The sequence below is a fragment of the Tyto alba genome, unplaced genomic scaffold (genome assembly GCF_018691265.1).
Source record: "Tyto alba isolate M040663 unplaced genomic scaffold, T.alba_DEE_v4.0 Super-Scaffold_18, whole genome shotgun sequence".
NCBI lineage: Eukaryota > Metazoa > Chordata > Aves > Strigiformes > Tytonidae > Tyto > Tyto alba.
This window is the reverse complement of record NW_024881280.1, coordinates 31498406-31523225: the sequence shown is the minus strand read 5'-3', so window position 1 is coordinate 31523225 and position 24820 is coordinate 31498406. Positions and strand designations below refer to the sequence as shown.

At 48.2% G+C, this 24820-nt stretch overlaps 2 protein-coding genes across 3 annotated transcripts in view; one reads left to right on the top strand and one right to left on the bottom strand.

Moving 5' to 3' along the window:
* Positions 1-7409, top strand: part of ITPK1 (inositol-tetrakisphosphate 1-kinase) — a 153472-nt gene extending 146063 nt beyond the window's left edge. For both annotated transcript variants that reach the window (XM_042790570.1, XM_042790571.1), the window contains exon 10: positions 778-7409. In XM_042790570.1, the coding sequence (XP_042646504.1) occupies positions 778-1100 (323 nt within the window). In that variant the 3' untranslated portion in view covers positions 1101-7409. The remainder of the gene's footprint in view (positions 1-777) is intronic.
* Positions 7410-9630: 2221 nt separating this feature from the next.
* On the bottom strand, positions 9631-22933 carry CHGA (chromogranin A). The gene is made up of 8 exons (XM_033010555.2): positions 22729-22933; positions 21674-21720; positions 17599-17692; positions 17115-17183; positions 15957-16055; positions 13836-14342; positions 12931-13397; positions 9631-10190 (listed from the first exon to the last, which is right to left on the bottom strand). Exons 1-8 carry the CDS (start codon positions 22772-22774, stop codon positions 10107-10109), a joined length of 1413 nt encoding a protein of 470 aa, XP_032866446.2. The 5' UTR covers positions 22775-22933; the 3' UTR covers positions 9631-10106.
* Positions 22934-24820: the final 1887 nt, after the last annotated feature.

Below are 24820 nucleotides of genomic sequence, written 5' to 3'. Positions count from 1 at the left end.
TCCTGGTATTTGAGCAACTGTTTTAACCAGGAAACTTGTTGTTAAACTCTGCATTGTAAATTGTCTGGAATCGCTTAACAGCACATGCAGAACGGTGGTTTCAGTACTGAAATAAAAGATTGATGTTTCTACCAAATACTCTATCACTGATAGAGTATTATTGTCCCTCAGGTGTTTTTTCAGACATTGCTTGTAGAGGAGAACACGTTTTAAGTGCCAAATTAGTTTAGATTAGATGAGCATCACGTTGCTTCTTACACAGTGGGAGGTTGATTTTTCTGTAGCCCTGCTGTCCTCTGAGGTTTCCCCAGCTGAGGGTATTGCTGGGAAAATTCCAGAGAGAGTCCAGAGCCTCAAGGAAACTGCATTGAAGCTGCTTTCCGTAGTAAACCTGGGAGCAGGATGGAAAAGATCAACGTTATATCACAGAGTTTGTAACTTAGGGAGAAACCTGGACTTGGTAATACATGATAGGATATACTTAGAATTATTTATACACATACATATTTGGGAGGAAAAAGAAACAGAAAATCCAAAAGGTGACAGTTTTTCTTGTAGAACAAAAGTGGTTTTGTAGCAAGGGTCTCTGTTCCTCTTTATGCTAACCTGCCTGTGCAGTCGCTTGAAATGACATCACGGAAAATAAGCCTTTTCATTATCATTTGGAAGGCAAGGACAGCCCAAGAAATAAACTGGTAGAAGAAGCCTTTCAAAGAACTTACGAAAATGACTTAACTGCCTTTTTTTCTCCCTCTCCTTCATTTTTCCCGTCTTCAGGTTACGAGGGTGTTTCCGAATTTTTCACAGATCTCTTGAACCACATAGCTGCTGTCCTGCAGGGTCAGGCACCTGAGGTGACCCAGCTAAACCGCAACAAGCTCCTGGCAGAGCAGACCAGCGGGATCATGGACGGGCGGATATGCTGCGCTGGCACAGGCTGTCTCAGCGTCATGGGAAAAGACTCCTCGTGGATTGTGGAAAGCGAGACCAACAGCTCAGTAAAACTGCAACACCAGAGACTAGGCTGCAACTCGGCAGTGTCCCCCAGCTTCCAGCAGCACTGCGTTGCTACGTTGGCAACAAAAGCTTCTTCTCAATAACTTGCCAATGTCGTGGACTGAGAAAAAGCCGCAGGGATACTGATGGTGGTCCCGGAATTAGATCAGGCTGTAACAATACAATTGTGAAAAATTTAAAAAACAAAACAAAACAAAACATGACAAAAAACACAAAACACAACACACAAAAAAAAATCAAAATTAAAGAAACCTTCCATTTGATTTAACCTGATTTGCTGATGAAATGGACTGAAAGGGGGAGGGTGAGAAAGTGATTCAGATCCATTTCATCAGATTCCAGTTGCAAATCTGTAGTGAGTTTACACACACGTGGGTTTTAACACTAGTCCTTTCATTGTGGGAGGGTTGCTCTTTCGTTTCTATTGTTCTTTGTAATCACTGGTGACCAGCATTTTAAAATCGGACCTCACGGTATCAAAAAGATAATAATGTTGAAATGCAGAGTCTGAATGTAACAGCGCTAGGGATTTTTGCCTAAAACATTCCCCATTCCCTTTTTCCAGGTAGGCCATTGCAAAAGAAAGCTAAGACAACTTCACTATCACTAAACCAAATCTGTTTGAAGCATTGACCAGTCAAGATGTTGACAGGCAGCTTGCTGTGGGGCTGTGGCACCTTGAGTAGGACAGAGCAGACTGGTTGTTCGGGGTGCAGATCTGAGGTGACCACCCTGCTTCCAGCTTTGCAGTTCTTCCCCCAGGCCTCATTGCTTCAGTCAAAACAGCCTCTAACCACACCTGCCAACAGTGACACGTGTTTGATCCAGACAAGGTGCCGATAGTTAGGTTGAGTGATTTAGTAGATTAAATATCATCCTTTCAATCGTCTGCTAGTGGTGAAATCTAGCTCACCTCTTAGCAGAGAATTTAATTCTCCCTCCATCACACTTGTGAGGACTCTAGAACAGCTCTGCAAAAAGGCTGGCAATCAGAGCCGTGCAGATCCTAAGGGGTAACACAGCTGCTGCTTTCCACGGGTCCGTGCTACTTCGCGTTTTGTTTTTCTTTTGCAAATTAAATATAAGCAAAATTGTGTACCTTTGTATGAGGTAGAAGTACGCCACAGCTCTAGCTTAGAGACCACATTGTTTTGTTGCAAGCTGCCAGATGAGGCTCTGTGGTAATTTACAATAGTTCTTTATACTATTCGTAAATGATAGCACAGCCAAATTGTATCTCTTGGGATATGCAGTAAACCTACAGTGTTCACCTTCTATTGCATCTTCTAGCATGGCAGCATCTTCTGCTGTTGAGAATTCCTGCAAATTTTGCCAATTCTGAACACTAAACTGGAAATATCCAAGTCTGTCAGCGCTGAGAATGGAGACACTATTTTGGTAGACAGAGTGGCCTTCCCTTCCCCATATAAGCCCTAAAATGCATTTAATAGGGGTGGTGTTAAGAATATTTCCTTAGTTAAGCTCCTAGCTTGCAGATATTGAAATTTCTGTCTTTCTATAGCAGGTATTTGTAAAGCATCCATCACTGCAGCATCTAATACCAGTTTGTTTAGTATCATGTGTTAGATGTCTACTCGAAAGGAAAAGGTCTCGAGCTTAAAGCCCAGGTAGACTGTGAAGAAAGGAGTAAACTGTGTGAAAGATGTCACCACCCTACCTGATGCTACCAGTCCTGGAGAGGAAAAAGTTTGGGAGAGTGTTGTGTAGCAGTTCTTTTGTGTAAACAATGTTTTTTTCCTTAGGAGAAATTAGGGTTTTTCCCAAAACGCCATTCTTGGGAATTTCCTGTAGCTGGGATTGGATTTTTGAGGATGATTTAAGAAGAGAAGATTGTTCCACCTTTAGAGAGGTTACTAACTTCAAGATATTTCCGTAGGGACTGGAAGGACCTTATGGGTGTGGTATCTGTCAAAATCCAGGGTGCACATAAATACAGGCAGCTTCCTTGACTGTTGCAGGTCAGTTCTGAGCTGGGCACGCTTCACAACGCCTGTATGCTTTGAGGCTGCTGGATCCCACGTAGTCTGCAGCTCGCAGGTCTCGGGTGGTTGTGGTGTGAGTGAGTCAGGTGTACATACGTAGGGGTTTCTAAATGTATTCACGATAGACCAAACCTTTCGCAAAGCCATGGCTGAAATAAAATTGACATCTACAGTTTGAGGTTTGTTTTTGTTTGTTTAAAATAAAGTGGTTTTTATGTTACATGCGTAACAAAAGATACCCTCAGGAAGGAACTTGCCAGTGCATATTTTTGTATGGTACTTTCTTGTAACCAGCTGGTGGAGTGTTTGTAGACTTGCCTTTTGCTCCCTTTATTACAATGGCTTGGGGTTTTTTTTGGTTTTGGATTTTTTTTTTTTTTTTTCGTTTGGTTGGTTGGTTTTTTTTTTTTTTATTGGGTGGTGGGGAAGAAGCAATGATGTTAAACCTGGGTTAGTAACTCAAGACCTTTCAAACTAAGTATGTTTACATGAATCTGAGTGTTGGATCCAATGGAAATGTCTGTATGCTGTTTCCTAGTTAGAACATCAAATAAGAATTTTATTTTCCTGGCTGCCTTCTGAATTTTGGTTGGCCTATTTTGCACTGCTTTATTTCTCCAAAATAAACTACTGAAATATAATTGTGCATTTTAAACTTGTTTACAAATGATTGTTAGAAGTTTATTTTGTAATTCTCTGAAGGCTTGCAGAAATACTATATTTAAATATTACTCCAGACCTTGGCAGTAACTAGAAAACAAGTTTAGGTCATTGGCGTGATCCGTGACATTTTTCCCATAGTCTGTAATTTATTTTTTATTTATCAAATGTATCGGTATCACTTTTAATTGACCGGGTGCAGATATGCAGGTACCTGTTGTGATGTGGCATTACAATAGAGTTTTCACATAAATTACCATGCAATTGCTGTACTACTATATTTCCTTGCAGAAATTACTGTTATGGCTTGTATGCTAGAATGTTGCTAAATCACAGGGGCAAATTGGGAGACCAACTTTTAAAAGCCAAACCTGTAAATTGTCAGCTATCAAGACATACAGTTACATTATTGAAGAACATTCAAGCACACGTATGTTATTAAGCCTGTGCTAAAGTGCTTTTCTGAATTGCTGCCTCGTTTAATAAGGTCAGGATAGTTTTGGTATAAGATAAGCTTCACAGTAAGTTAGTTAATATTTTCTACTCTTGTCTTTTTTTTTTTGTAAAAGTAGAGGCATCTAATAATATTGGACCATACCAGAATGCCGTTGCTCTTAAAATTGCGGACAATCTGAGGGAGATTTTCCATAATGTCTGTCTGAATTCTGTTCCTGTGGGTTAGAAAAGGTTCTGCTGTGTTTTCAGAGGCAAAGCTATTACTGCTGTGTTGATGGGAGCAATTATTACATGGTCACCAGTTAGCTTCTTAGGGATCTATTTAAGTTCTGCTTCACTGTTAGAAATCCACAAGAACACCTCTAGCTTGGCTGGAATTTCTCCAGTTTTTGTGTCGGTGTGATGGAGGAGATGGGACTCGTTTCCACTGTGGTTATGTAATCCGCTTCAGCGGGTGAAGATTTTTCCCTGTTGAAGAGACCTTGAGTGGCATTATTACTGCCTGCAGTGTGAAGCCATCACCATCCTCCTCCCCCTCTGGCTGACTTTGCCGGCTTATGTTTGGGTTTGTAATGACCGTACCAGAACATCGCCGTCATTACGTGAGATCCAGCTCCAGAAATGCAGCCTGCTGAGGAGCATCGGTGCTGACACTTGTGGTTTGTGTGACGCAGAACTACCACAGGCCAACGCTGTTTTGCCTTTGGTTAACTGCCTGGCTGGCTATTCGACCTTTGTGCTGTAGGAGCCGATTGACCGGGCTGGTCGGTAAATAGGATGCGCTGTTTTTATTAATACTATTCACGCTTGGAATAGCAAAGCTGTTTAAAGATCTCCATCCTCACCGTGGGGACGTTTATTCGGAGGAGGTCTGCAGCAGGTTGCTCAGATGGAAAACCACCAGTTTAATTTGTTTTCGCTATAGATGATTGCAAATTGAGAACCTGACCCTGAGGCTTCACAAGGTAACGAGAATTGCTGAAAGTAAAGCCTCAAGTTCTCCAGAGTAACTGTGGACTGTATCCAGCCAGGGAACAACCAGGTGGAATAGTGGGTAGATAACAGAGGCAGGATACAGTCCAAAGCCTACAGTAAATGGGGCCAGAGGTGTTTGAATTGGCTGGCAAAAAAGAGCGAAACAAAGGAAAAGTGCTTCTGTTTCCATCCAGTAAGACAAATTCAGGCTTATCAATTCTTAGACTAACACTGGTTTCCCAAAGTCTTTGCGTGGCAGCAGTGAAAAGTGAGTCAGGCTTTTTCGCACTATATTGCAGCCTTGCCTTCCACAGCTGTGCAGAAAACCTTGGATTTTGTTTTTTTTCTAGTGAATACACTCTGATTTGAGTTGGTAGCAGTCTCCCCATGTGCACACTTGCAGGAGTTCACTTGCGTTACCCTGCTGATTTTCTTTTCCTCTCTCCTTTTTAATAAGAGATGTATTGATTTCTGTATTCAGTATACAATTACTTCATGGTGTTGCAACTGTGTGTTTTGAAATTAGGAGTATGTGAAAATGCTTTGTGTAGATTAAAATATTTCCTTTAATATAATCTCCTCTCGCTTTCTTAGATAAACAGACACGCCATTGCAGATCACATTGCTGATTTTATTTGTAATACTGCTTTTATATCTACTTCAGAGGAGTGTAACCTCCAGAAAAGTACTTTCCACATCTTTACGACCTTTCCTTTCTCTGTTCACTCTGTGTGGATCCAGGCCATCAACACTTGAGCTTTTGACCAGATGGGTTGCAGATCCTCCGCGGATTCTGTCATCTTTACATGGCCACAGAAATCATTAAAGATGGTTGAAGTTTGAAAGGATCGAGGTATAAATGGAGATGCTAGAGTGATTCATCAGCAGCACAAGCACAGTAGCATCTGTAGCAAGCAAAGGGAATTGTTCTTCCTGTGTGTGTGCAGGTGGCTGTTGTCTGGTCCCCCCTTTCTGCTGGGGCAGTTTTCCTGTGGTGATAAAAATCCACTCAAAGAAAATCTGTGCTGTAGAAGGAGGGCAAGGAAAGATAGGGCTTGGCAGTGGAATCCTGGTCAGTGAACATCGTGATACCAGTGGTCCAGAATTTCACTTTGTGGTTTTTAATAGCAGTCTGGGGAGATGTTTTCTTTCTCTCCACCTTTTTTACCCTGAATCCACTGGGGCTGACACTAGCAGGTGCCTGTGGGCCACATGAGCTCATTAGCAGGTGACCTTGCCCAGCATGCTGTGAGTTTGCAGAGGGCTCCTGATGTGTTGGGAAGTTTCTGTTGATGGCCTGGAGATCTCTTGAAACTCCAGAAATAGCTGAAACAGCGAATGGAGTTCATGAAAATCAGGTCTTCCTCCTCCATCCTTTTTAAGGAAACCCACATTTTATTTCCTCCTTTGTTCTTTACACAGTAGGTTTTAGATATAAATTATTTTAACATTTTTTGTGTGTGTGTGAAAAGTCATATATACATATATAAAGTTATTGAAAGGTTGAGTATATGTTGAGTATAAAACAGTGACTTCTTTGTTTCAGATGTTAGCAGCCCCTAAAAATGAGTTGTTTATCCTCTTGTAAAGTCAGTGCTGTAAAAAAAAAATATTAAAAATAAAAGATGTATTAGTTGTATCTTTTATTATTTATTTCTGATTCAGTATTTGTTACAGCTTGTGTATACCCTTGTGAGAACCACATACTAAAATGCAGTTGTTCTTAAAATGGAGTAACAATAATTCCTTGGGATCCCAACAATTTTGAGAAAACTGGCCCTCCAGGTGTGAATAGTGTTGGATATTCTCCTTCACTTGCCAACAGTGCTCCCCACCTGAGCACGGCTGAATCTTGGGGACCATTTTGTGTGTGTGTGCCAGGTTTTGCAAGTTCATTGATACCTGTGTTCAGATCCAGCTGTACAGTGTTAACAAGTGTGTCTTGTGATTCACTTCAGCCCAGTTCACTATGATTTCAGAAACATAATTCCCATTTTGTACTTAAATTTGTATAGAATTATATAAACCCGTAAAAGATCATGGCTTACTGTACAAACCAAAAATACTTGCTCTTTGGCGTCTTCAATTGCATGACTGATCAGATCTGACAGTGAAGATGGTGCACTGATTTCAATGGTAACACATTCATTTTCATTTGCCAAGCACCTGTTTTGGACAATGTTTTGGTTTCAGCAGTAAAGCAATATGCAGTAAGTATTGTGGCATTATCTCTGTAATTGTTTTGAAGACAGAATTGTCCCTTTCCAACACTTACTGAAAATAAATGCCTTATAACAAGTTCTACTTCGCTTTCTCTTTGTGGGTGGATAGGACAGCGAGGTGAGCAGCTCACTGGGGAAAGCCCATTTTCATGAGAATTTGGTTTTCACATCCTTCCCCAGTGCAGGTGTTTGCAGTTACTTTGGACCTCCTTGTACCAGCAAGATTTGATTTGATTTCTCTTCTAACACTAGTGGGAAGTCGGCCGTTTTTATCTCGCTATGTAAAACGTCGCTGGGATTTAAGCTACCACTGTCCTAAAGCATATATTCCTAGCGTAGACTTCTGGAACGATTCTTCCTTCATCATCCTGGATAGGCAATTCTTGATCTCTCAAAACCTAGCAGGATTTTTAATCGGGAGCCTATGATGGCTAGTGCAGGAACGGTAGATATCTTACCCAGCAGCATTAAATTTTGCTAAGCAACAAGCACTCTCAGCAAGGGCGCTCGTGTAAACCCCGCCTGGGGATCAGCGCTGGGTGTCAGCCCCAAGGGCAAGCCCTGCGGCGGTGAGTTGCGAGGCACCGTAGAGCAGAGGGACGAAGGGCCAGCGTTTCGCAGCCGGTGGGGCATCCTCTCAGGCCGTGAACTCCATCTTTCCCTTTGAAGAAAGTCCTTGGGTCCCAAACGTTTGTGGTGACTTGAATAGCCAGTTGAGACAGTACTTACAGTAGCTTCATCGAATAACGTTGTTTTCCCTCTTGTTGGTTTTGCAGCAGCAATGGACAAGTTCTGTCGGCTGCCACCATCCTTTCTGGAAAAACTTGTCAAATTCATTCGGAGGTGGCTGCGTTTCTATGGTGGGTTGTTTCATTCTTGGGGTTGATTTTTTTTTGTTTGGTGGGTTTTTTTTGTTTGGGGTGGGGTGGGGTGGGTGGCTGAGGGTTTCTGTGAATTTACCGTGATACGTAGTCCTGAGTTTGCAAGGGGTTGCATGAGTGATGCTATGGGCAGACACTCTACCACAGGGAAGAAAAAAAAAAAAAAAAAAAAAACAAGTGCAATATTCAAATTAAAATTCAAATGAAGATCAGTATGTAAAATGTGGCTTTTACCGCTGGATTAACTCCGTAATCACTGACATTTTAGTATTGTTTCTGTGGAACAGCTTTGGTTTCACTTCTGTTCCGACACGTGTTTTCCCGAGGTTAATAAGAGAACAGTCTCTTCAGGGTGGGGTTGGGAGACTCACACCTCGCTCAGGTTCGCTTTTGCCAGCTGGGATCTTGCCCTGTGCCTGGTCCTGGCTCATGCCCTGTGCTGGGGCAGCTTCGGGGCCGTGCCTCGGCCTCGCTGCCTCCTCCTGCTGCTGTGCGGCTGCCCGGGGCTGGGGGCGAGGGGCAGTGCCCCTGCAGCAGCTCCTCCAGCCCCCCCCCCCCCCCCCCCCCCCGGTGAAGCTCACCTCAGGGGTGGAGGACAGGTCTGGACACCCAGCGCCTGCTGCGCCAAGGGGACCCGGCACGGCCACCTCCAGTGCAATTCACTCGACAGTGCTGATGTTTTTAGCAGAATAAAGGAATAGGTCAAGCTGAAAGCCTGGCAGCTGTTCCGTGGGCTGCAGGTGATGGGAGACCACTGAGCTTCAACCTGAGGGGTGGGATACAGCCCTGACAGTGGGATGCTCTTTTCCTCTCCTCTTGATACACACAGAAAGTCTAAAATCTTATGATCAGTGTTCAGAGATTTTGGGGGCATGTTTCCCCAGCCCAGACACCGCGTGGTCCTCCAGCTGGCGTGTGGCCTGAAGCCCAAAGGATGGGGAAGGTTCTGCCAGCAGACGCGCAGGAGGTGCGTCCCCTCAGGACTGGTCCTCACCTCTTGGGGAACATAGACCAGTGGTTTTCCTCATGACTAGCCTACTTGTTTCTTTTTTTTTTTTTAAACCCACTCGTGCGTTGGCCAAACAGCTTGACTTGCTCAAGCATCGCCCCGGTGTTTGAACTTCTAAGCTCTGAACTCTAGTCAACCCCGTGTTCATCAACGCGCCGCAGACGTGACCCACATCTCAGTGAGGCACCCGGGACACCCGGTGCTGGGCTGGAGGGCGGGCAGGGAGAGCCCCGAGGTGCTCAGGACCTCGGGGAGGTGTCCCCGAAGCTGAACCTCGGTGGGCAGCGGCGCTGGAGCCCGGGTAAGGAGGGAACCACCACCACGATGGCCATTCCCCCCCCCCTCTGCCACGACCATACAAGCCTTGCAGCGTGCTGACGACTGAGACTGAAGCTGCCAAAACAAAGGAAGGAACCCACTGCGCTTTTATTTTTCCTTAGATAAATTTTTTTTTTATATAGAATATATTACAGTCAGAGTTCTCAGCTTTTAATCAAAAGATAACAAGTTATTGCAGTTTTTTACCCAGTGAAACTACCGGTGGAAGGAGAACTTCCTAGAAAGCTGTCTTGTCTTTTTAAAAAAGAGGGAGAAAAACCCCGCCCGGACAGAAATTACATGTGTAGGTTGCGCTTTGCACCCACCAGCGCCCGGCCGGGCGGGTGGGCATCCGTGTGGACAGGGGAGCGTGAGGTGAAGAAGCGGCGATGGGCACAACACTATGGCGAGGGAGGCAGGCCTGGGCGCTAGCGAGGTTGGTTTCCTAGGCGCGATGCTTCTGCTCCGGCTTAATTGCTTTTAAATCGGGAAATGAAAACGTGGTTGGGGGGAGGGAAGAGGGCGGCGGCGGTGGCTTTCGCCTGCGTGGAGTGGGCTGGGGCTCTCAGCCTCGCCTCAGCTCGTGCAGCTTGTGGGCGACGCGCTCCAGCTCGGCCTCGATGGCGGCCAGGCTCTCCAGCTCCTGGTCCTGCAACGAAAGCCCGGGACACACGTCAGCGCTCACGGGTGGGCAGCCCTTGCCCCCCAGAACTACGGAAAGCCTTTGCCCAGGGCTAGCCGCCAGCGCTGGCACAAACACAGCTGCGTCTTGCCCCATTCCCTCAGGCTGCTCCTGCATTTGCCCATCCGAACAGATGTCTGCGCGCCACAGTAATTAGTCCTGTCCTAACGTTAGAGTTGCTGCAGCTGGGGACGAGGCATGCAGCCCCCATCCTTCCCCAGCCCTGCTGCTGGTCAGGGCAGCCCCCGACGTGTCTCCCCCCTCCAGATCGTGGGGCAGCCGGGGGCCGGGAGGGTGCTGCCAAACGGCACTGGGTGACGGCGTTGAGGCACTGGTGTCAAACTGGGGTGGGCACAGGCGCCCGCCGCCTGCGGCAAGTGCAGCATGTGCCCCGCTCGTGGAAGGGACAGCAGTGTCCCCTCTCCCCCATGCTGTGCTGGGTGTCTGCATACACCTCCAGTACCAGAAGAGTCTTTTCTCTTTGGGAAAACAGTGACGGGGGAAGCCATCAGTTTAAAGGCTCAAGCTGCCTATCACTTGGTGGCCTTTCTCTAGCGGCTCTTGTGTATCTATGCCGTCACTGGAAGCTATTTTATTTAGCGCGGGTATTCAAATTTATAACTGAGTGGCTTTGCCTCAACTCCAGTCATGTGCAAGTGGCCCTGCCTCGCTGCCCTCACCTGGGGCTCGCCGCGGACTGCGCGCTCGCCCAGCGCGGCAGCAGCAGGCTCTGTGGCAGCAAACTTGGGGCTGTCGGTGCTAAAAGTGCCTTTTCCTGTTGGCAGAGCTGAGGTGACAGCCCCTCTCCCCTGTGCGGAGGGAAGGGAGCCCTTGTCGCTGCCTGCAGCGGCCGCCAAGTGCAGGCCAAGGCTGAGCACTGCGTGCGGCTGGTGGGAAAAAAAAAAAGTGAAGAAAAATAGGTAAAACAAAAGTCATTATTCTCATCCCTGAGTTATTTTCCTGAACAGGGAGAACATCGCCCTGTCTCTCCACAGGGGTCTTGGCTCAGCCCCTGGGAAGGCTCTGGCTACAGCAGTGTGCCAGTGGCTCGGGGTGCCTGCCAGTGCCCAGGGGAGCCAGACAGCCCGAGAGGCTGTTCCAGTGCATTTTGTCTGAAACGGGTCAAGGAGCAGCTGGCTGGGGTGCGCCTTGCAGGAGGAGAGCTTTAACTGCAATGGGAAGCCCCAGAAAGTGAGAGAATAGTGCTGTGCTGAGGTCCTCCACAGCACCCGAAGAGAGGAGGGGTGAGATCCAAACCACTGCCCTAAGCTGTATGTGTGCGCCCCGGCTCGCTCCTGCCCGAGCCCCCAGGGCTGAGCCCTGGTGAGTGCAGCAGACAGCACTCTCTGCCCTTGGCTGTGCCCACTCTGGCCTCACTGGCCAAGCCATGCGGCTACGTGGCCCAAAAGTGAGGAGAGGCAACAGGATGGCAGCTGCTCCAGCAGAGCTGGAGCCTGCGCCTTCCCTTCCCTCACTGCTCGATGCCTGGTCTCATGCCTCCTCACTGACTCCCAGAGGTCCTGATGTAGTTGTTTGGTTTTTTTTTTTTTAAAAAAACAAAACGAAACAAAACAAAAACAAACCAACAAACCAAACCAAAAAGTCTTGTTGCAACTAGAAACGTAGCAGCTTTGCAGCCTCAGCAACCTCCTTCCCAGTCCCCATTCAGAGGCTGAGCCCATCACCATGCAGACAAAGTGCACCCCAGAGCCTCTGGCAGGGGCAGGTGGGGAGCAGCCTTCTTGGGGGAGAGCCCCGGGACGTGAGCAGGTGGTGGTGAAGAGGCAGATGGGGCAGGCACCCACTGCATCCCTGCTTGGAGCTGAGATGTTTGGCTTTGCTTTGAAAAAACACGACTGGAGATGCCCTCTAAGTGAGGGATGCTGATGGGCAAGCTTAGGGCAATGTTTTGGTGTGTAACTAAGGCAAAAAGGGTGTTTTGGAGGCAAGAGAGCTGCAGAAAACTGGCTTTACCCACCTGCTGCCCCAGTCTGTTCCCAGGGACCTGACTGTGGCTTGTCCCACAGCAAACACCTGCAGAGCCCGTGCTCAGCCGCCCTGTCCAGCCCCCTGCACTACCCCAAATAAACAGCCGTGCCTGGAGCTGGACCTCAGCACAAAGGTGAAACCACCACTTCTGGCTGCCGGGGAGGTGCTGAGCTACCACAGAGCAATTTGTGAGGTACTGGGGAAGGAGGTCTCTGACTTTGGAAGCCTGGTTCATATAAATTCCCGTATCTATCAACCATTTCCACTCTAACGCCCCAGATCTCTCACCACAGCTGATCCCCTGTTTTTTCTCTGTAGGAAGTCTGACACTATTCACTCCATCCCTGAGGAAAAGATTCCCTTTGACTTGGAGGGGTTGGGGACACAAGACCCACCCCCCAGGCTCCAGATATAGCTCTGGTCACCATGTCCAGCACAGGCCAGCACAAAAGTCCTGTCACATTTTTAAGAATCGCTGGGGCAGGGCATGTATTTGCACTGGTCATTAAAACAAGGATAAAAACCAAAGACGCAGCCAGGTACAAATCTCAATAATACCTAGGGCTGAATGAGTAAATGGTCACTAAGCATGTCCTCAATATCACAGGGAACCAATGCTGGCTGCGTAACGCCAAGGTACCATCCACATCTCCAAGCTTAGTTTGAATTCCCAAGTAATAACCAGGGGGGATTTATTCTTAAGCCTATGTACACCAACCTCCGTTCTCCTGTTAGCGCTGCCTTCTTCATCCTTCTTTTCTTCAGGCATGGGAGCAAGTGGGAAGCCTCCTTCACTGCTGTCCTCCTTCGAGTGATGCTTCCATGACCTTCTCACATCTTCTTCTGGACTACTGAAGTCATACTTGTGGGACCTAAATGCCATTTTCATGGACCTGTCTGGGTCTTCCCCACTATCATTTTCCTCCATGCGCTTCTTCGATGTCAGCTGCTTGGCCAGCTCATCCATTTTGTTCCACCTCTTGGAGTCTTCCCACTCTCTGGAGGACTCCTCTTCCATTTCCTCGCTTTTGGCATCCCTGGGCTGGAAGGTGTCTTCCTCTCCCTGCATCCCCTCATCCTCCAGGCGATGCCTTCCTCCTCTCAGTGCCCGGGGCTGCTCTTCCTCCTCCTCCTCCTCCTCAGAGCTCCGCCCGTCTTTGCCAAATCCCAGAGCATCGTCATTATCTGAAAGAGCATTAAACACAACAGTGAGCACAAGCGTTAACCTGGTTATGCTCCACCTTCAGGGGCGATGCAAAGTAGGTTTCCTGACTTAGGCCCATTTTCCCAGGATTCTGGAAATACCCACTCTCACGTCACCGTGTCAGTAACAGGGCTTAGAGCCAGCAGTCAAAAACCACTTAGGAAGTTCAAGAAAAAGAAATTAGTTGTCTGCAGGTGCTACGAAAACTGAACAGCAGGCAGCAAGGCAGCTGCCAGGCCTGTGTGCATGGGCCTATGTGGTCGGGTGTTTGTGGGGGGGGTCCGGGTGGCTGTCAGTGGGGGGTATTTCTGTAAAACCAGGAAGCACCTGCCTGCACTTTTAGGCTTTAAAGCCTCTTATCCGCCTGTCTCAGTGCTTTCAACTCACCCTGGGTAGGTGTCAGTATCTGGGATACGTACTGTCGTCTCCCTGCACATCTTCAGCTTCCTCGTCCTCCTCAGCCAAATCAAGTGACCTCTCTGTTTCAGTAGGATCCTCCTCTGCAGCATCATCTCCTCCATCATCCTCCCGCTCCACGCGCTCCCCTGCCGCCTCCTTGCTCTTCTTCTGGCCCTGCCTGGATGGCTTCTCTCCCTCGTCCTCAAGCTCCATGCTGTCCCTGGGGCCTCTGGACTGTTCCTCTTCATCCCCTTGCTGCTGCTGCTCATCCTCATTGAAGTCTTTGCTGATGCGGTTATCCAAAGCTCCATCTCTATGGGCATCCTCTGTGTCCCCGATCTCGTTGCTCTCTGCTCCCTCCTGATCCTCCTTCTCTCCGGGATCAGCATCCCTTGGCCTGGTCTCCCTCTCCTCCAGACTGTTTTTTTCCTCCTCTCTTGAATCTTCATTTTGCTGGGTTTCCCGTGCTGCCAGCTCAGCCAGGGACCCCGTGGGCTGTTCCTCTTCAGGGCGCTCCCCTGCTGCATCTGCAGAGGGAGGAGCAAGAAGCAACACCTCTCCTGAGAGCTCTTTTTACAACCAGTGAAGCCCGTATGTTTCTTAGGGAGCTTCAGCCTGGCTCAGCAATCTGCTTAACCAGCCCAAGGATCCTTTTGCGAGTCACTTCAACATATGCTTGCGTTCAAGCAAGCCGGTGCTCTCACTGGTGCCTGCTCTCCTGGAGAGACTTGCAAGGCTGAAGTTAAACATATGCCGAAGTGCTTTGCTGTGGCATGGTCCTCATTTCTTGAGATGCCAGCAACGAACTTGAAACCAGATCGCATCCAAAATGAAATGATTTAGGAGTGTAATACAGCACTTGTACAGCTCTCCCTGCTCTGAGCGCTGCGCTAACATCACATCCCTATTTCTCCCAGAAGGTTGAAGAGGCAGCCAGTGCTGTTTGAGGACAAGCCGGTGGGAGAGGGGACCAGCTCTGCTTCTGCAAAACAGCTACTCAGCAGGAGCTTAATGTGGGCTGGGTATTTGCTCTTGCTCATGTCAGAGGCTGGCCTCTTTTACTATAATTAGCCACAGAAATCATCTTGCAAAAGGAAAGATGGGGTCTAAAGAGCAGTAGGGAAAGCAACATGGGTATAGAAAGGTGAGTGCAGCCCCAAGCAGGCTGAGGAGTGTGCTGCGGTGAGGAGATGCAGAGAGCCAGTCACGCAGGGCTGGTGACCAACCAGTGGCACCACACTGGGGTCACTGGGCTGCCTGCAGGCCCGGATGGCTCAACGCGCCACGATTCATCCTCATGCAGTCTCCACGCTGCTGGAGCAAGAGGGTCAGGTCTGCCCTGGGCAGGAGGAGGACCCGTTGCCAACTGTCCTCTCCGTTGGCTTTTTGCCGTGGTGGCTGCAGCAGCAGCAGCCCCCGGGGATATCTCTCCCCATTGCTTTGTGCTGCCGTCGCGGCATCGCTGCGCTGCCGTGGCTCAGCCACACGCCCCAGCGCCCACTCAGGACCCTCCGCGGGCGTGCTGCTGCTGCTGCTGGATAAGAAATTATCTCACCCCGTACTGTCACTGTTGCTTCCTGATGTGGAAGAGGGAAGGGGCCAAACCCTCCTTTCTGCTCCACTGCCTGTCTCTAGCCAGGCCATGGAAACACAGCGACAAAGGGAAATCCCAGCTGAATGTCATCTTTCCGAGATGTGGGTGTTTTGTGTGGGTGCATGCACTGTGTGTGTCCCAAATTCAATTTTGCCATCAGAGGCCCATAACCTAATAACTTGGGTGCCTGGAAAGAAGGGCGGTAGGAAAAGACCCAGACTGCTCTTGCCTATATCAATGAGTCCTTCAGTATGGGATTTCCCTGGCTGCGACTTATTTTAAGCATTAGCAGTAAGTGTCAGCAGCAGAGGAAAAATCAGTATCAGTCTGGTAAACTGACTATCACCAGTTACTATAGCTCAGAAATGACACTGTGTTTAAGCTGGTAAATAAGAACAAAGCAAACAGCCTCTTGTTTGTGTGTGCCAGCGGCAGCATCAAAGAAGATGCTCAAATGAAAAGCAGATGGACATATCAAGGCTGTTAGAAAGAACATCCTTGTTTACAGCCTGACCTGGATTTCCTGCGGGGAGAGGATGACACTGACCTCTCTGCTTGTTCTTGTCGTTCTGACTTTCAAGGACTTCAGAAAGTTCATCTTCGAAGCCACTGTTTTTCTTCTGCTGCCGACTTCTCTCACTGGCACCTGCATCAAGTAACAAAAAGTAAGGAGAGGCAACAGACCCTCCTGTGTTTTATAAAGCAGAGGTAGGAAAATAGTTCTGTGCCCTTTATAATTATATGTATATTTTCTACAGTGGACAAATCTGCCAAAGGGGACCTGCATGAGGCTCACTCCCAATTTTGACTTCTTGAATTTTTCCTCTCCTTTCTCCCTGTTGCCTCTGTGGCTTCCCTGCTCTGAAAGCAGTCTGGCAGCACTGTCTTCCAGCCATCTATGGCAGTCCTGCCACACAGGAGCAGGGTACAGGGACACCCTGGTGAGGGAGGGCTGCCAGCTGGGTTATCTCAAGGGGATGAAGGAGAGAAGGCCCGGAGCTGCTCTCCCTGCAGCCTGGGGAGAGCCCTGTTGCAGCCTCAACCAGACCACCCGGGCAGAGGGACCTTGAAGTACCCTTGCCTGGGACCTGCCCATCATCTCTGGGGACCTAGGCACCTGAGAATCGCCCTTTTTCCCCTTGCACAACCCTTTGCACAGCTCTGTGCTGCTGCTGCTCCCACATCAACCTGCGGTGAGCAGCCTGCCCCTCTCCAAACCGAAGAAACTTGCATTCAAGCTAAGGAAGCCAACAGAAAAATCCCCATTATCTCCAGGATGTTTTCACTGGGGTCTTTTAGGTGAAAGTCCCTTCTGCCACACCTGTGTTTAGTGCTAGACTCCAGCTGTAGAAGCAGTGAAGGTTTACTTTCCTTTCATTCCAGTTTGGGAGCTGGTGGTTATTTGTTGAATTAAGTTACAGTATTCTTTTTAGGGTTCTCCCACCCCAAAATGCCTATTATCTGCATCACCACCAAGTTACATTGACAGTCATTTAAATCATTTGATGCATATTGGAGTTATTATTATAATCAAAATTCCTGTCCCCATTCACCCAGTCTCTACTGAAAGTCGTGGAACAGTATTTCCTAGGGCACATTTATATGATGTCAAAGTAATGTAAAATACAAAAAAAAAACCCAAACAAAATTGTGCAAGGGGCTACAACAGATGAAACCCCTCTTCCCAAATATAGTGACATGGTACCTTGAGCAGCAATTTCCTGAAGTTCCTTCAATAAATTTTGGTGGCGAAGGATAGAAATGATTCGTTCATCTGCAATAGAGGAGACATGGTGCAGAAGGTGTTCAAAGACAACCTCCCCCCAATCCCAGGAAAGAAAAAAAGGATCCCAAATGCCACTTTCTTCTTTGTTTACTCTTTTCTCTCCCTTGCCCTGATTTGTTGCCACATCTCTTAACCATGTGGTTAAGACGACAGGAAGGTCCCATGAAAACTGAGCAGCTTCACGTCACCCAGCTCTCCTTTGGCCACGTTGCCACTATGATGCCTGGCCTGGGCTGGTTCTGTCCCTGCTTCTGGGGCCTGTGCAGCCTGGTGGGGTGACCGTGAGGAAGGTGAGTGTGTCGGGGACCCCTTGCCGGGTGCTAGAGCATGTGTCAGGGCAGGACCTGCCCCTGCTTGCCAGATCTGCTCTGGCTGATACCCAGCATTCAATCTGAGCCTGTACCTCCTCTGAGTGTTTCTAGGCATTCCTCGCTGATCGGAAGGGGATTTGGCTTCGATAAAGTATCAGAGATGACCTCTACAATGCACTTCATCACCTAGAAGAGACAAAACCACAAATTAAATCACTGTTTTTTCATCTATTTTTCCTAAATCTATTTGTTACTGAGGCTAAAATGCAGCAGATGATGGCACAGATCTTCTTGCTTTTCTGGTTGAGCCAGAACTGAATGTTCAGTTCCTGTTTTATCTAACGCAAGAACAGAAGGTACCTCCTGAAACTGAGAAGTGAGCAAGTGACACATGGCAATGGAAAGAGCTTCTTCAACATGACGCACACTTCAGCTGAGGATCTCACGATTCCAGCCCATCCCAGAGGCTGGACACATCAGGAGATTAAAGGGAATCTGGATATATACATAGAAAGTTCAAAATCATCCTCTTTTAAGTCAATATGTCTCAAGCTGCATCTCGTAAAAGGGCTCAGTGGGAGGTTGTAGAGAGAATCAAGTGGTCATAGCTCTTCAGTAGGTGACCTTGAAATCTTGCAAGCTAATTGAGCCCTGAGTTAGACTGCAGCCAGGCACGGAGGGCGAGGTGAGGCAAATGGTACTTTCAGACATGGACGAGAAATACTGCTCTCAAGCCCTAAAGAAGGACAAGACACTGGAGAAGTGTTTGACCTTGTGCTTGAGTGTTGAAGCCATCTATTACAGACTGGAAGAGATGCACACAGAAGCAGGTCATCTGAAAGCAAGAGGTTCCCACACATTCCTTGGAAGGATTTGCGATTGCCTGAGGCAGCTTCCCAGACAAGATGAATTCTGAGCCTGCCCTTTCCAGCAGCCCTGATCTTTGGTGTAAAATGAGAAGCATTATTAATCTAGTTTAGAACTGTACTGAGACTTCAGGCCTAGCTCTTCACCCAGGCAACTACAGCACCACTGATCCCACAGGGATCACCCAGTGCTGTGTGTGTGGTAGGAGAGTGAAAGCCAGAAAGGCGTAAAGGCAAGGTGGCACCTCCGGTGGGGTGAAGACATCCTCGCCACCCTGAGACACACCACCAGGAGCCCTGCTGTGTGGTGATGGTAGACCCAAACAGTCGCACGGGAAAGAAAGCAGCAGTCACGACAGTCTGGTGCTGGTTAGTAGTGCAGGAATAAGGCTGCTTAGTTCAAAAGGATGATTATTTATAAAGCAGCCTAGAAAGTATGCAGGGCTCACAAGTACCTGTGGAAAAAGAGAGGCTAAATTGAAAAAAAAAAAGAAAAAAAAAATACAAGTAAGCCTTGGGGCAAAAAATAAAGCACTCACTGAACCTCTTTCTCATGATGATTTCTGCAGGCAGCCCTGACCTCCCTCACAAGGTGCCATTCTCAGGAGAGCAGAGATCTGTGGCTATACTAGAAATTAGACACAAGTCAGCAATTCTCAGTCATCTACAATGTTGCTCATTCAAGCAATTGGATATATTCATTGACCAGCTGGAATGGGCAAATTGTCACCCTGTGTAAGGAGAGAATTCTGCTTTTGCAGATCACAGCCATAAAATGCTGAGCTCTATAACTACCTACACAGTTTGAGGAGATTGCCTGCTGTGTTAAAAATGTTACAGGAAAGATCTAACAAAAAGAAAGCAGGGAAATTTCCCTGGTATCATTCTCCTATACCACAAGCAATCCATTAATATTGATTTTAGATAACTTCAAGTCTCTTCACTCTACCATTAAATAGAGCAAAACCCAGATTCTGATACTTCCTTCCTACATTTCCCAACCTCTGGAGCCAATTAGTGCAGCAGTATTCAATGCAGCTTCAGAAGTAAAGACTTTCTCAGCATAAGAAATAAGAATCTGGTCCAGTGAAATGCTCTATACAAGTTTTTTGAAGACTTCTAAGGTGATTTAAGGTCTTTAAACACAAAGAAACACATCAGTCACCACAGAAATACAGCCAACTCTGTGGGTAAGCTTTGTAACATAACGAAATGAAGGGCAGAGTCATTTCACAACACTCTCCTTGGCTTTTTGTAAGAGCAAGTCTTGCAGAGTGATGCTTCACAAGGTCATGAAGTAACAGACTGCACCAGGAAGTGAAGGAGATCCTTTCCAAATGAATGTAATTAATCCAGTGCAGAAATTCAGACTGGAATTTTGCCATAGCTATCCTCTAACTGTGAGCATGTAACTAGATCCTTAAGAGTTGCTCATGCTGTCTATACACAGAAATCATCAAAGGATCATGTCCTTACAAGGATAAACTTGAACACTTCTGAGCTTAGCTATGCTCAGGCCCTTCTGAAATGGATGGCTGTAAGTGGGAAATAGCGTCCTTCGAGCACAAGAGTGGGCAAACACCGGAGATATTGTAAACACTTTGGTTGCGTTCAGTTCCCCATAGAAAGTCCTTGGCATAAGGAAAGTCTGATGAGCTGCCCAGGAAAGGCGTGCAGGTGCTGACTACCCATTACACAGCCCTGAGCCACCCACAAATGCTGGTGGCACAGAGCATGGTGTGTGGGAAGAGCTGCGATGCTCACTGCTGTACTCATGTGATGATATCCCTGCCCTGATCTGTCCCGTGAGACCAGAACTTCCTTCACTGAACTGCTATGTCGCAGAGGATGTTGAAGGCAGAAGAGCCCTAATGGGTCCTTCCAGTTGTAGCAAATGCAAAAGAAACTTGTGGTCTGATTTTTCTCTCAGCTAGAGCCTGTGTCAGTCTAGGACCCAGGCAGGGGGCAGGCTTGGGAGAAAATCCTTCCTTGGTGGAAGCATTTCCTTGGAGTTGCGCTAGTTTCCACAACAGTGCCATGTTTTACACACAGAACGTATCGGGGAATAGATCTCACAAGACAAATTGTGGAATTAATGATTTGTCCCATCAGATGCCCAGAAAGCATCCCACTCCTGCACAGCCAGTTGGAGGGGCAAGAGCCTGCCCTGAGTCCCCTTTCTCAGTTAGCAGCACACAGCCTGAAGCAGGCACCCAGTGGCTCACAGCAAGGGCTAAGCAGCCTAAAAGCCTTAAAAAAGCAACAGCTCTCCAGGCCCAGGCACATCGGCCAGGAGATGGGGAGGTGTTTCTCATGGCACTTTCCCTGTAGGTAATGAGCAGAGACACTGTACAATGGAACCTCTGGCCGAGACTGACATCAATGTGCCCTCCCCTGATGCCGCCTGAGGAAAAACATTATGTAGGTAGAAGATTTCAGGAAACAAAGCGGATCAAGAAAGAAGTAAGGGGAAAAGGGCTGGAGTTTCCTTTCTGGACATTAATTTCTGTAGAAGTCTTAATTTGGGCAACTAAGAGATCAGCTCATCTGAAAGACTATAGGTACTATAATATCAGGAATGGGAGTTCTGTCATAGAACAAGGCAGGCAAACACAGCTATCCAAGCATTTAGGTGCCAAAAGCCCATCGGGAGTGCACAAACTTGTGAAGTGCAACTATGAATGTCAGAGAGGTGTGACACAGATGTATGCACAGAAGCCTATAAAAGCAAGCTGAAGGGGTCAGCTAAGGCCAGCGGTGCTCATAGACATCCAGACAGGCTGAGCAGTAGCCGAGGACAGATTAGCAACCTGAGAGTAGCCAGTTGCCTATTTTCCAGGAGCATGCAGTTTTAAGTAACACACCACACACGTACAAACACAGATATATACACCCCCCCCCACAAACACACAGAGTTCCAGCAATGCCCGTTCCTGAATCACATCTCCCCCCACTCTCCCCTGACTCACCTCCTGTTGAGAGCTTTGAAAACCTGAAAGTAGGAGGAGTAGGGAGGGCTATACCCAACCTCCATCCCCAGCTCCACCGTTCTCTAGACAAGCTTTTTTTATCCCTCTGGTACATCCTGAGGGACTGCCCCCCTTCTCAGGTGCCCAGAAGTAGATGCACATCCTGGTAGGAGGGAGTAGGGATGGATCCTGCTGTAGGGATCTCATGCAAATCCCCGGAACTTCCTACGGGGTATTTCTGCAGAAGCAGACAATACCCAACCAGCTAGGTGGAGGTTAAACATCACATCCTTCCTCTTCACTCGCCTCTTTCACTACAGACCCAACCTTACCTTAGTGTCGCCTTTATTCATGTCGTTATTCACTGGAAGGGAGACGGCTGTAAGGTGAGGGGAGGGAAAAAAAAAGAGAGCTTGTTATTCACCTCCTCTGGGAGACAAGCAGAAGGATCCTATCCTGCTAAAAATGGAAGTGGAGAAGAGGGGCATCTCACTCTGCTAGAGGTGGTCTCTGGGTGTAGCAGCTGGATATGTGCATGTTCCCCCCTCAGGCTTCTCCTGGGAGAGGGAAGGGAAGGGAAGGGAAGGGAAGGGAAGGGAAGGGAAGGGAAGGGAAGGGAAGGGAAGGGAAGGGAAGGGAAGGGAAGGGAAGGGAAGGGAAGGGAAGGGAAGGGAAGGGAAGGGAAGGGAAGGGAAGGGAAGGGAAGGGAAGGGAAGGGAAGGGAAGGGAAGGGAAGGGAAGGGAAGGGAAGGGAAGGGAAGGGAAGGGAAGGGAAGGGAAGGGAAGGGAAGGGAAGGGAAGGGAAGGGAAGGGAAGGGAAGGGAAGGGAAGGGAAGGGAAGGGAAGGGAAGGGAAGGAAGGGAAGGGAAGGGAAGGGAAGGGAAGGGAAGGGAAGGGAAGGGAAGGGAAGGGAAGGGAAGGGAAGGGAAGGGAAGGGAAGGGAAGGGAAGGGAAGGGAAGGGAAGGGAAGGGAAGGGAAGGGAAGGGAAGGGAAGGGAAGGGAAGGGAAGGGAAGGGAAGGGAAGGGAAGGGAAGGGAAGGAAGGGAAGGGAAGGGAAGGGAAGGGAAGGGAAGGGAAGGGAAGGGAAGGGAAGGGAAGGGAAGGGAAGGGAAGGGAAGGGAAGGGAAGGGAAGGGAAGGGAAGGGAAGGGAAGGGAAGGGAAGGGAAGGGAAGGTCCCCTCCCCAGGCTGGCAGGGCCCGGCGCGGCCCCTCGGGCAGTGACCTTGCGGCAGCCGCTGTCCGCGGTGCTGAATTGGTCGGGCCGTCTCTGTCCGCGGTGCCGAAGGGGCCGCGGCGGGAGCGGAGCTGGGCGGGGGCAGCGCTGTCCGCCGGGCTGCGGGTCCCGGGAGTGGGGGGGCACAGGGACCCCAGCCCCGTCCCACTTACCCGGCACGGCCAGGAGCAGGACGGCGAGCAGTCCTGGGCGTCTCATGGCGCTGGCAGGGCGGAGGGAGGGAGAAAGGGGCGGAGGTGAGTCTGTCCCTGGCGTGCGGGCTCCGGGCGAGGGGCTGGGGGCAGAGCAGCAACCACGTGTGCCTGCGCCAGTGCCCTGGCTGAAGATCCCAGATGGGGCACTGCAGCAGCCGGCTCATTTATATATCTCAGCCCCTCGGAAATGGCGTCAGGAGGAAGCCACCTCCTCCTCTCTGCCCCCTCCCCTCGCACACAGCCTTCCCAGCAGCCTCCACCGCTCGCCAGGATCCCCCCGGCCGCCCCGGAGGCCCGAACAAGGGTTTCCAGCAGCAAAGCATCACTCCCCAGTTGCTCCATCTCCTCACGCTCACCAGGTGAGGTATGTTGCCCAGATAAGCACTTTTCCAGCGCCTCACCCGAGGCTGCCAAACTACAAGCACGTTCTTCCCCTCTCTGTACGGACCAGCAGTCAACAGCGAGTCACCTCACGTATCCCAGCCAGCACGGCCGCCTCGAGGTGGATTTGCCCCCTGGGGGTGCCCTTGTCTTTCACTGACCACAGAAGTTTTAGAACAGTTGTTGAAGTTTTAAGATGCCTGTTAAATGCCTCCGCAGAGGACAGGAGTGCCTGCAAGACTGGTCAAGAGCCGGAGAACTGGTCACCATGAAATGGGTTTGCCAATGGAGATGATGAGTCCCAGCTATTTAAGGAAATATTTTGAAGTAGTAGGATATAATTTGTGATGAATAGTAAAGGCTGATGGGTCTGTTTCTCAGCTATTGTGACTCTGCAGGCAAATTTTAGTAAGTCACTATCCTTTGTTCAGTGGTTCATAACAACCTATAACATCACCCTACACCCTCACTGCTAAGCACTCCAAAGTTGAAGTAACCGAGATTACCTGATCACTAGTTTCCATTGACAAGGGAGAGAGAGGAAGTAATAAATCATACCTTTCTCTTAGTCATAAGCATTTCCATGCTCTTGACAAAATTGCTGTCTATTCTTTGGATGGAGCATCTGTCAGGTCAGCCAGATGGATTTGCTTTTGAAAGTGACACCAGTGCTTCTTTAGGAACAGCACCTCTGCTATTCTGTGCTATCATTCAAGCAATTTCAGAGGTCACAAAAGTCAGGGATTTCTACTAGAAAACCAAATTCAGAAAAATGCACTGTCCTTGTTCCCCACCCTACCTTACTTTGCTCACTGGGGAGTCCTGCACCCATGGAGCTAGAGGGATATTTGTTCTAAGATGATGAGAACTTTTCTATGAGACCAGGGAGTACAGACTGAACTACAGGTTTCCACCCTCTATTTCCATATGCACATGGAAATGTGCTCCCAAATGCACTCCAAATTGCCCTCCAATATCTATCTGATTTAAATGTATGCTTCAAAAGGCACATCTGGATTGTAAAAGCCCACTCATACAGAATCAAAGCTTCCCTTGTCTGTTGTATGTTCTATTTAATACCAGAGAAAAGCTGGAAATTATTTGATCCTCTGAACAGTGCTTTGTGGATGACACTGATTGATGGTTAAATGTTTATAAGATGATGAAATGAACACCCATGACAGTTCTTGTTTCATGGGGAATCTGCATCCTCCAGGGACAATAGATACCCTTTCTTTTTAGTTGTTGGGTTGGGGTTTGTGTGTGTGTGTGTATTGTTGAATTATTTATTGGGGGAGGAAGGGAGGGGATCATATACAATGGGCTTTTACTCCTTCAGGATACACTAGAACATTTAGTCTAGGACACACTGCCTCTGAGTCTGAGATACTAAACATTATTAAGCTTATTAATTCCTATGTATCCCTAAGAGAGGAACAGATTGATCTGCTTATCAGGCTATGTTTACCTAGTCAATATTAACTTATCCTTACATATAAATGTTGATCTTATTAGGGCAATAAATTATCTCAGTTCTAATCCAGTTTCTTACATGTAGCCATTTTCTTCCCTCTCGGCCTCTTTTTGAGAAATGTAACAGGGTATGTATTGCCCATGACTATATATTTTTTTTCTCTTTCCCAATCTGTGGTCTTAAGTTCATTGCAAA

Excerpts from the sequence above, each read along its gene's own strand:
- CHGA (XM_033010555.2), bottom strand. The coding sequence starts at position 22,774 with ATGAGACGCCCAGGACTGCTCGCCGTCCTGCTCCTGGCCGTGCCGG. Across the intron at positions 14,343-15,956 it reads CGACAAGAACAAGCAGAGAG|ATGCAGCAGGGGAGCGCCCT; the intron begins GTCAGTGTCATC and ends CTCCCTCTGCAG. Across the intron at positions 13,398-13,835 it reads AGATGTGCAGGGAGACGACA|ATAATGACGATGCTCTGGGA; the intron begins GTACGTATCCCA and ends ATGCTCTTTCAG.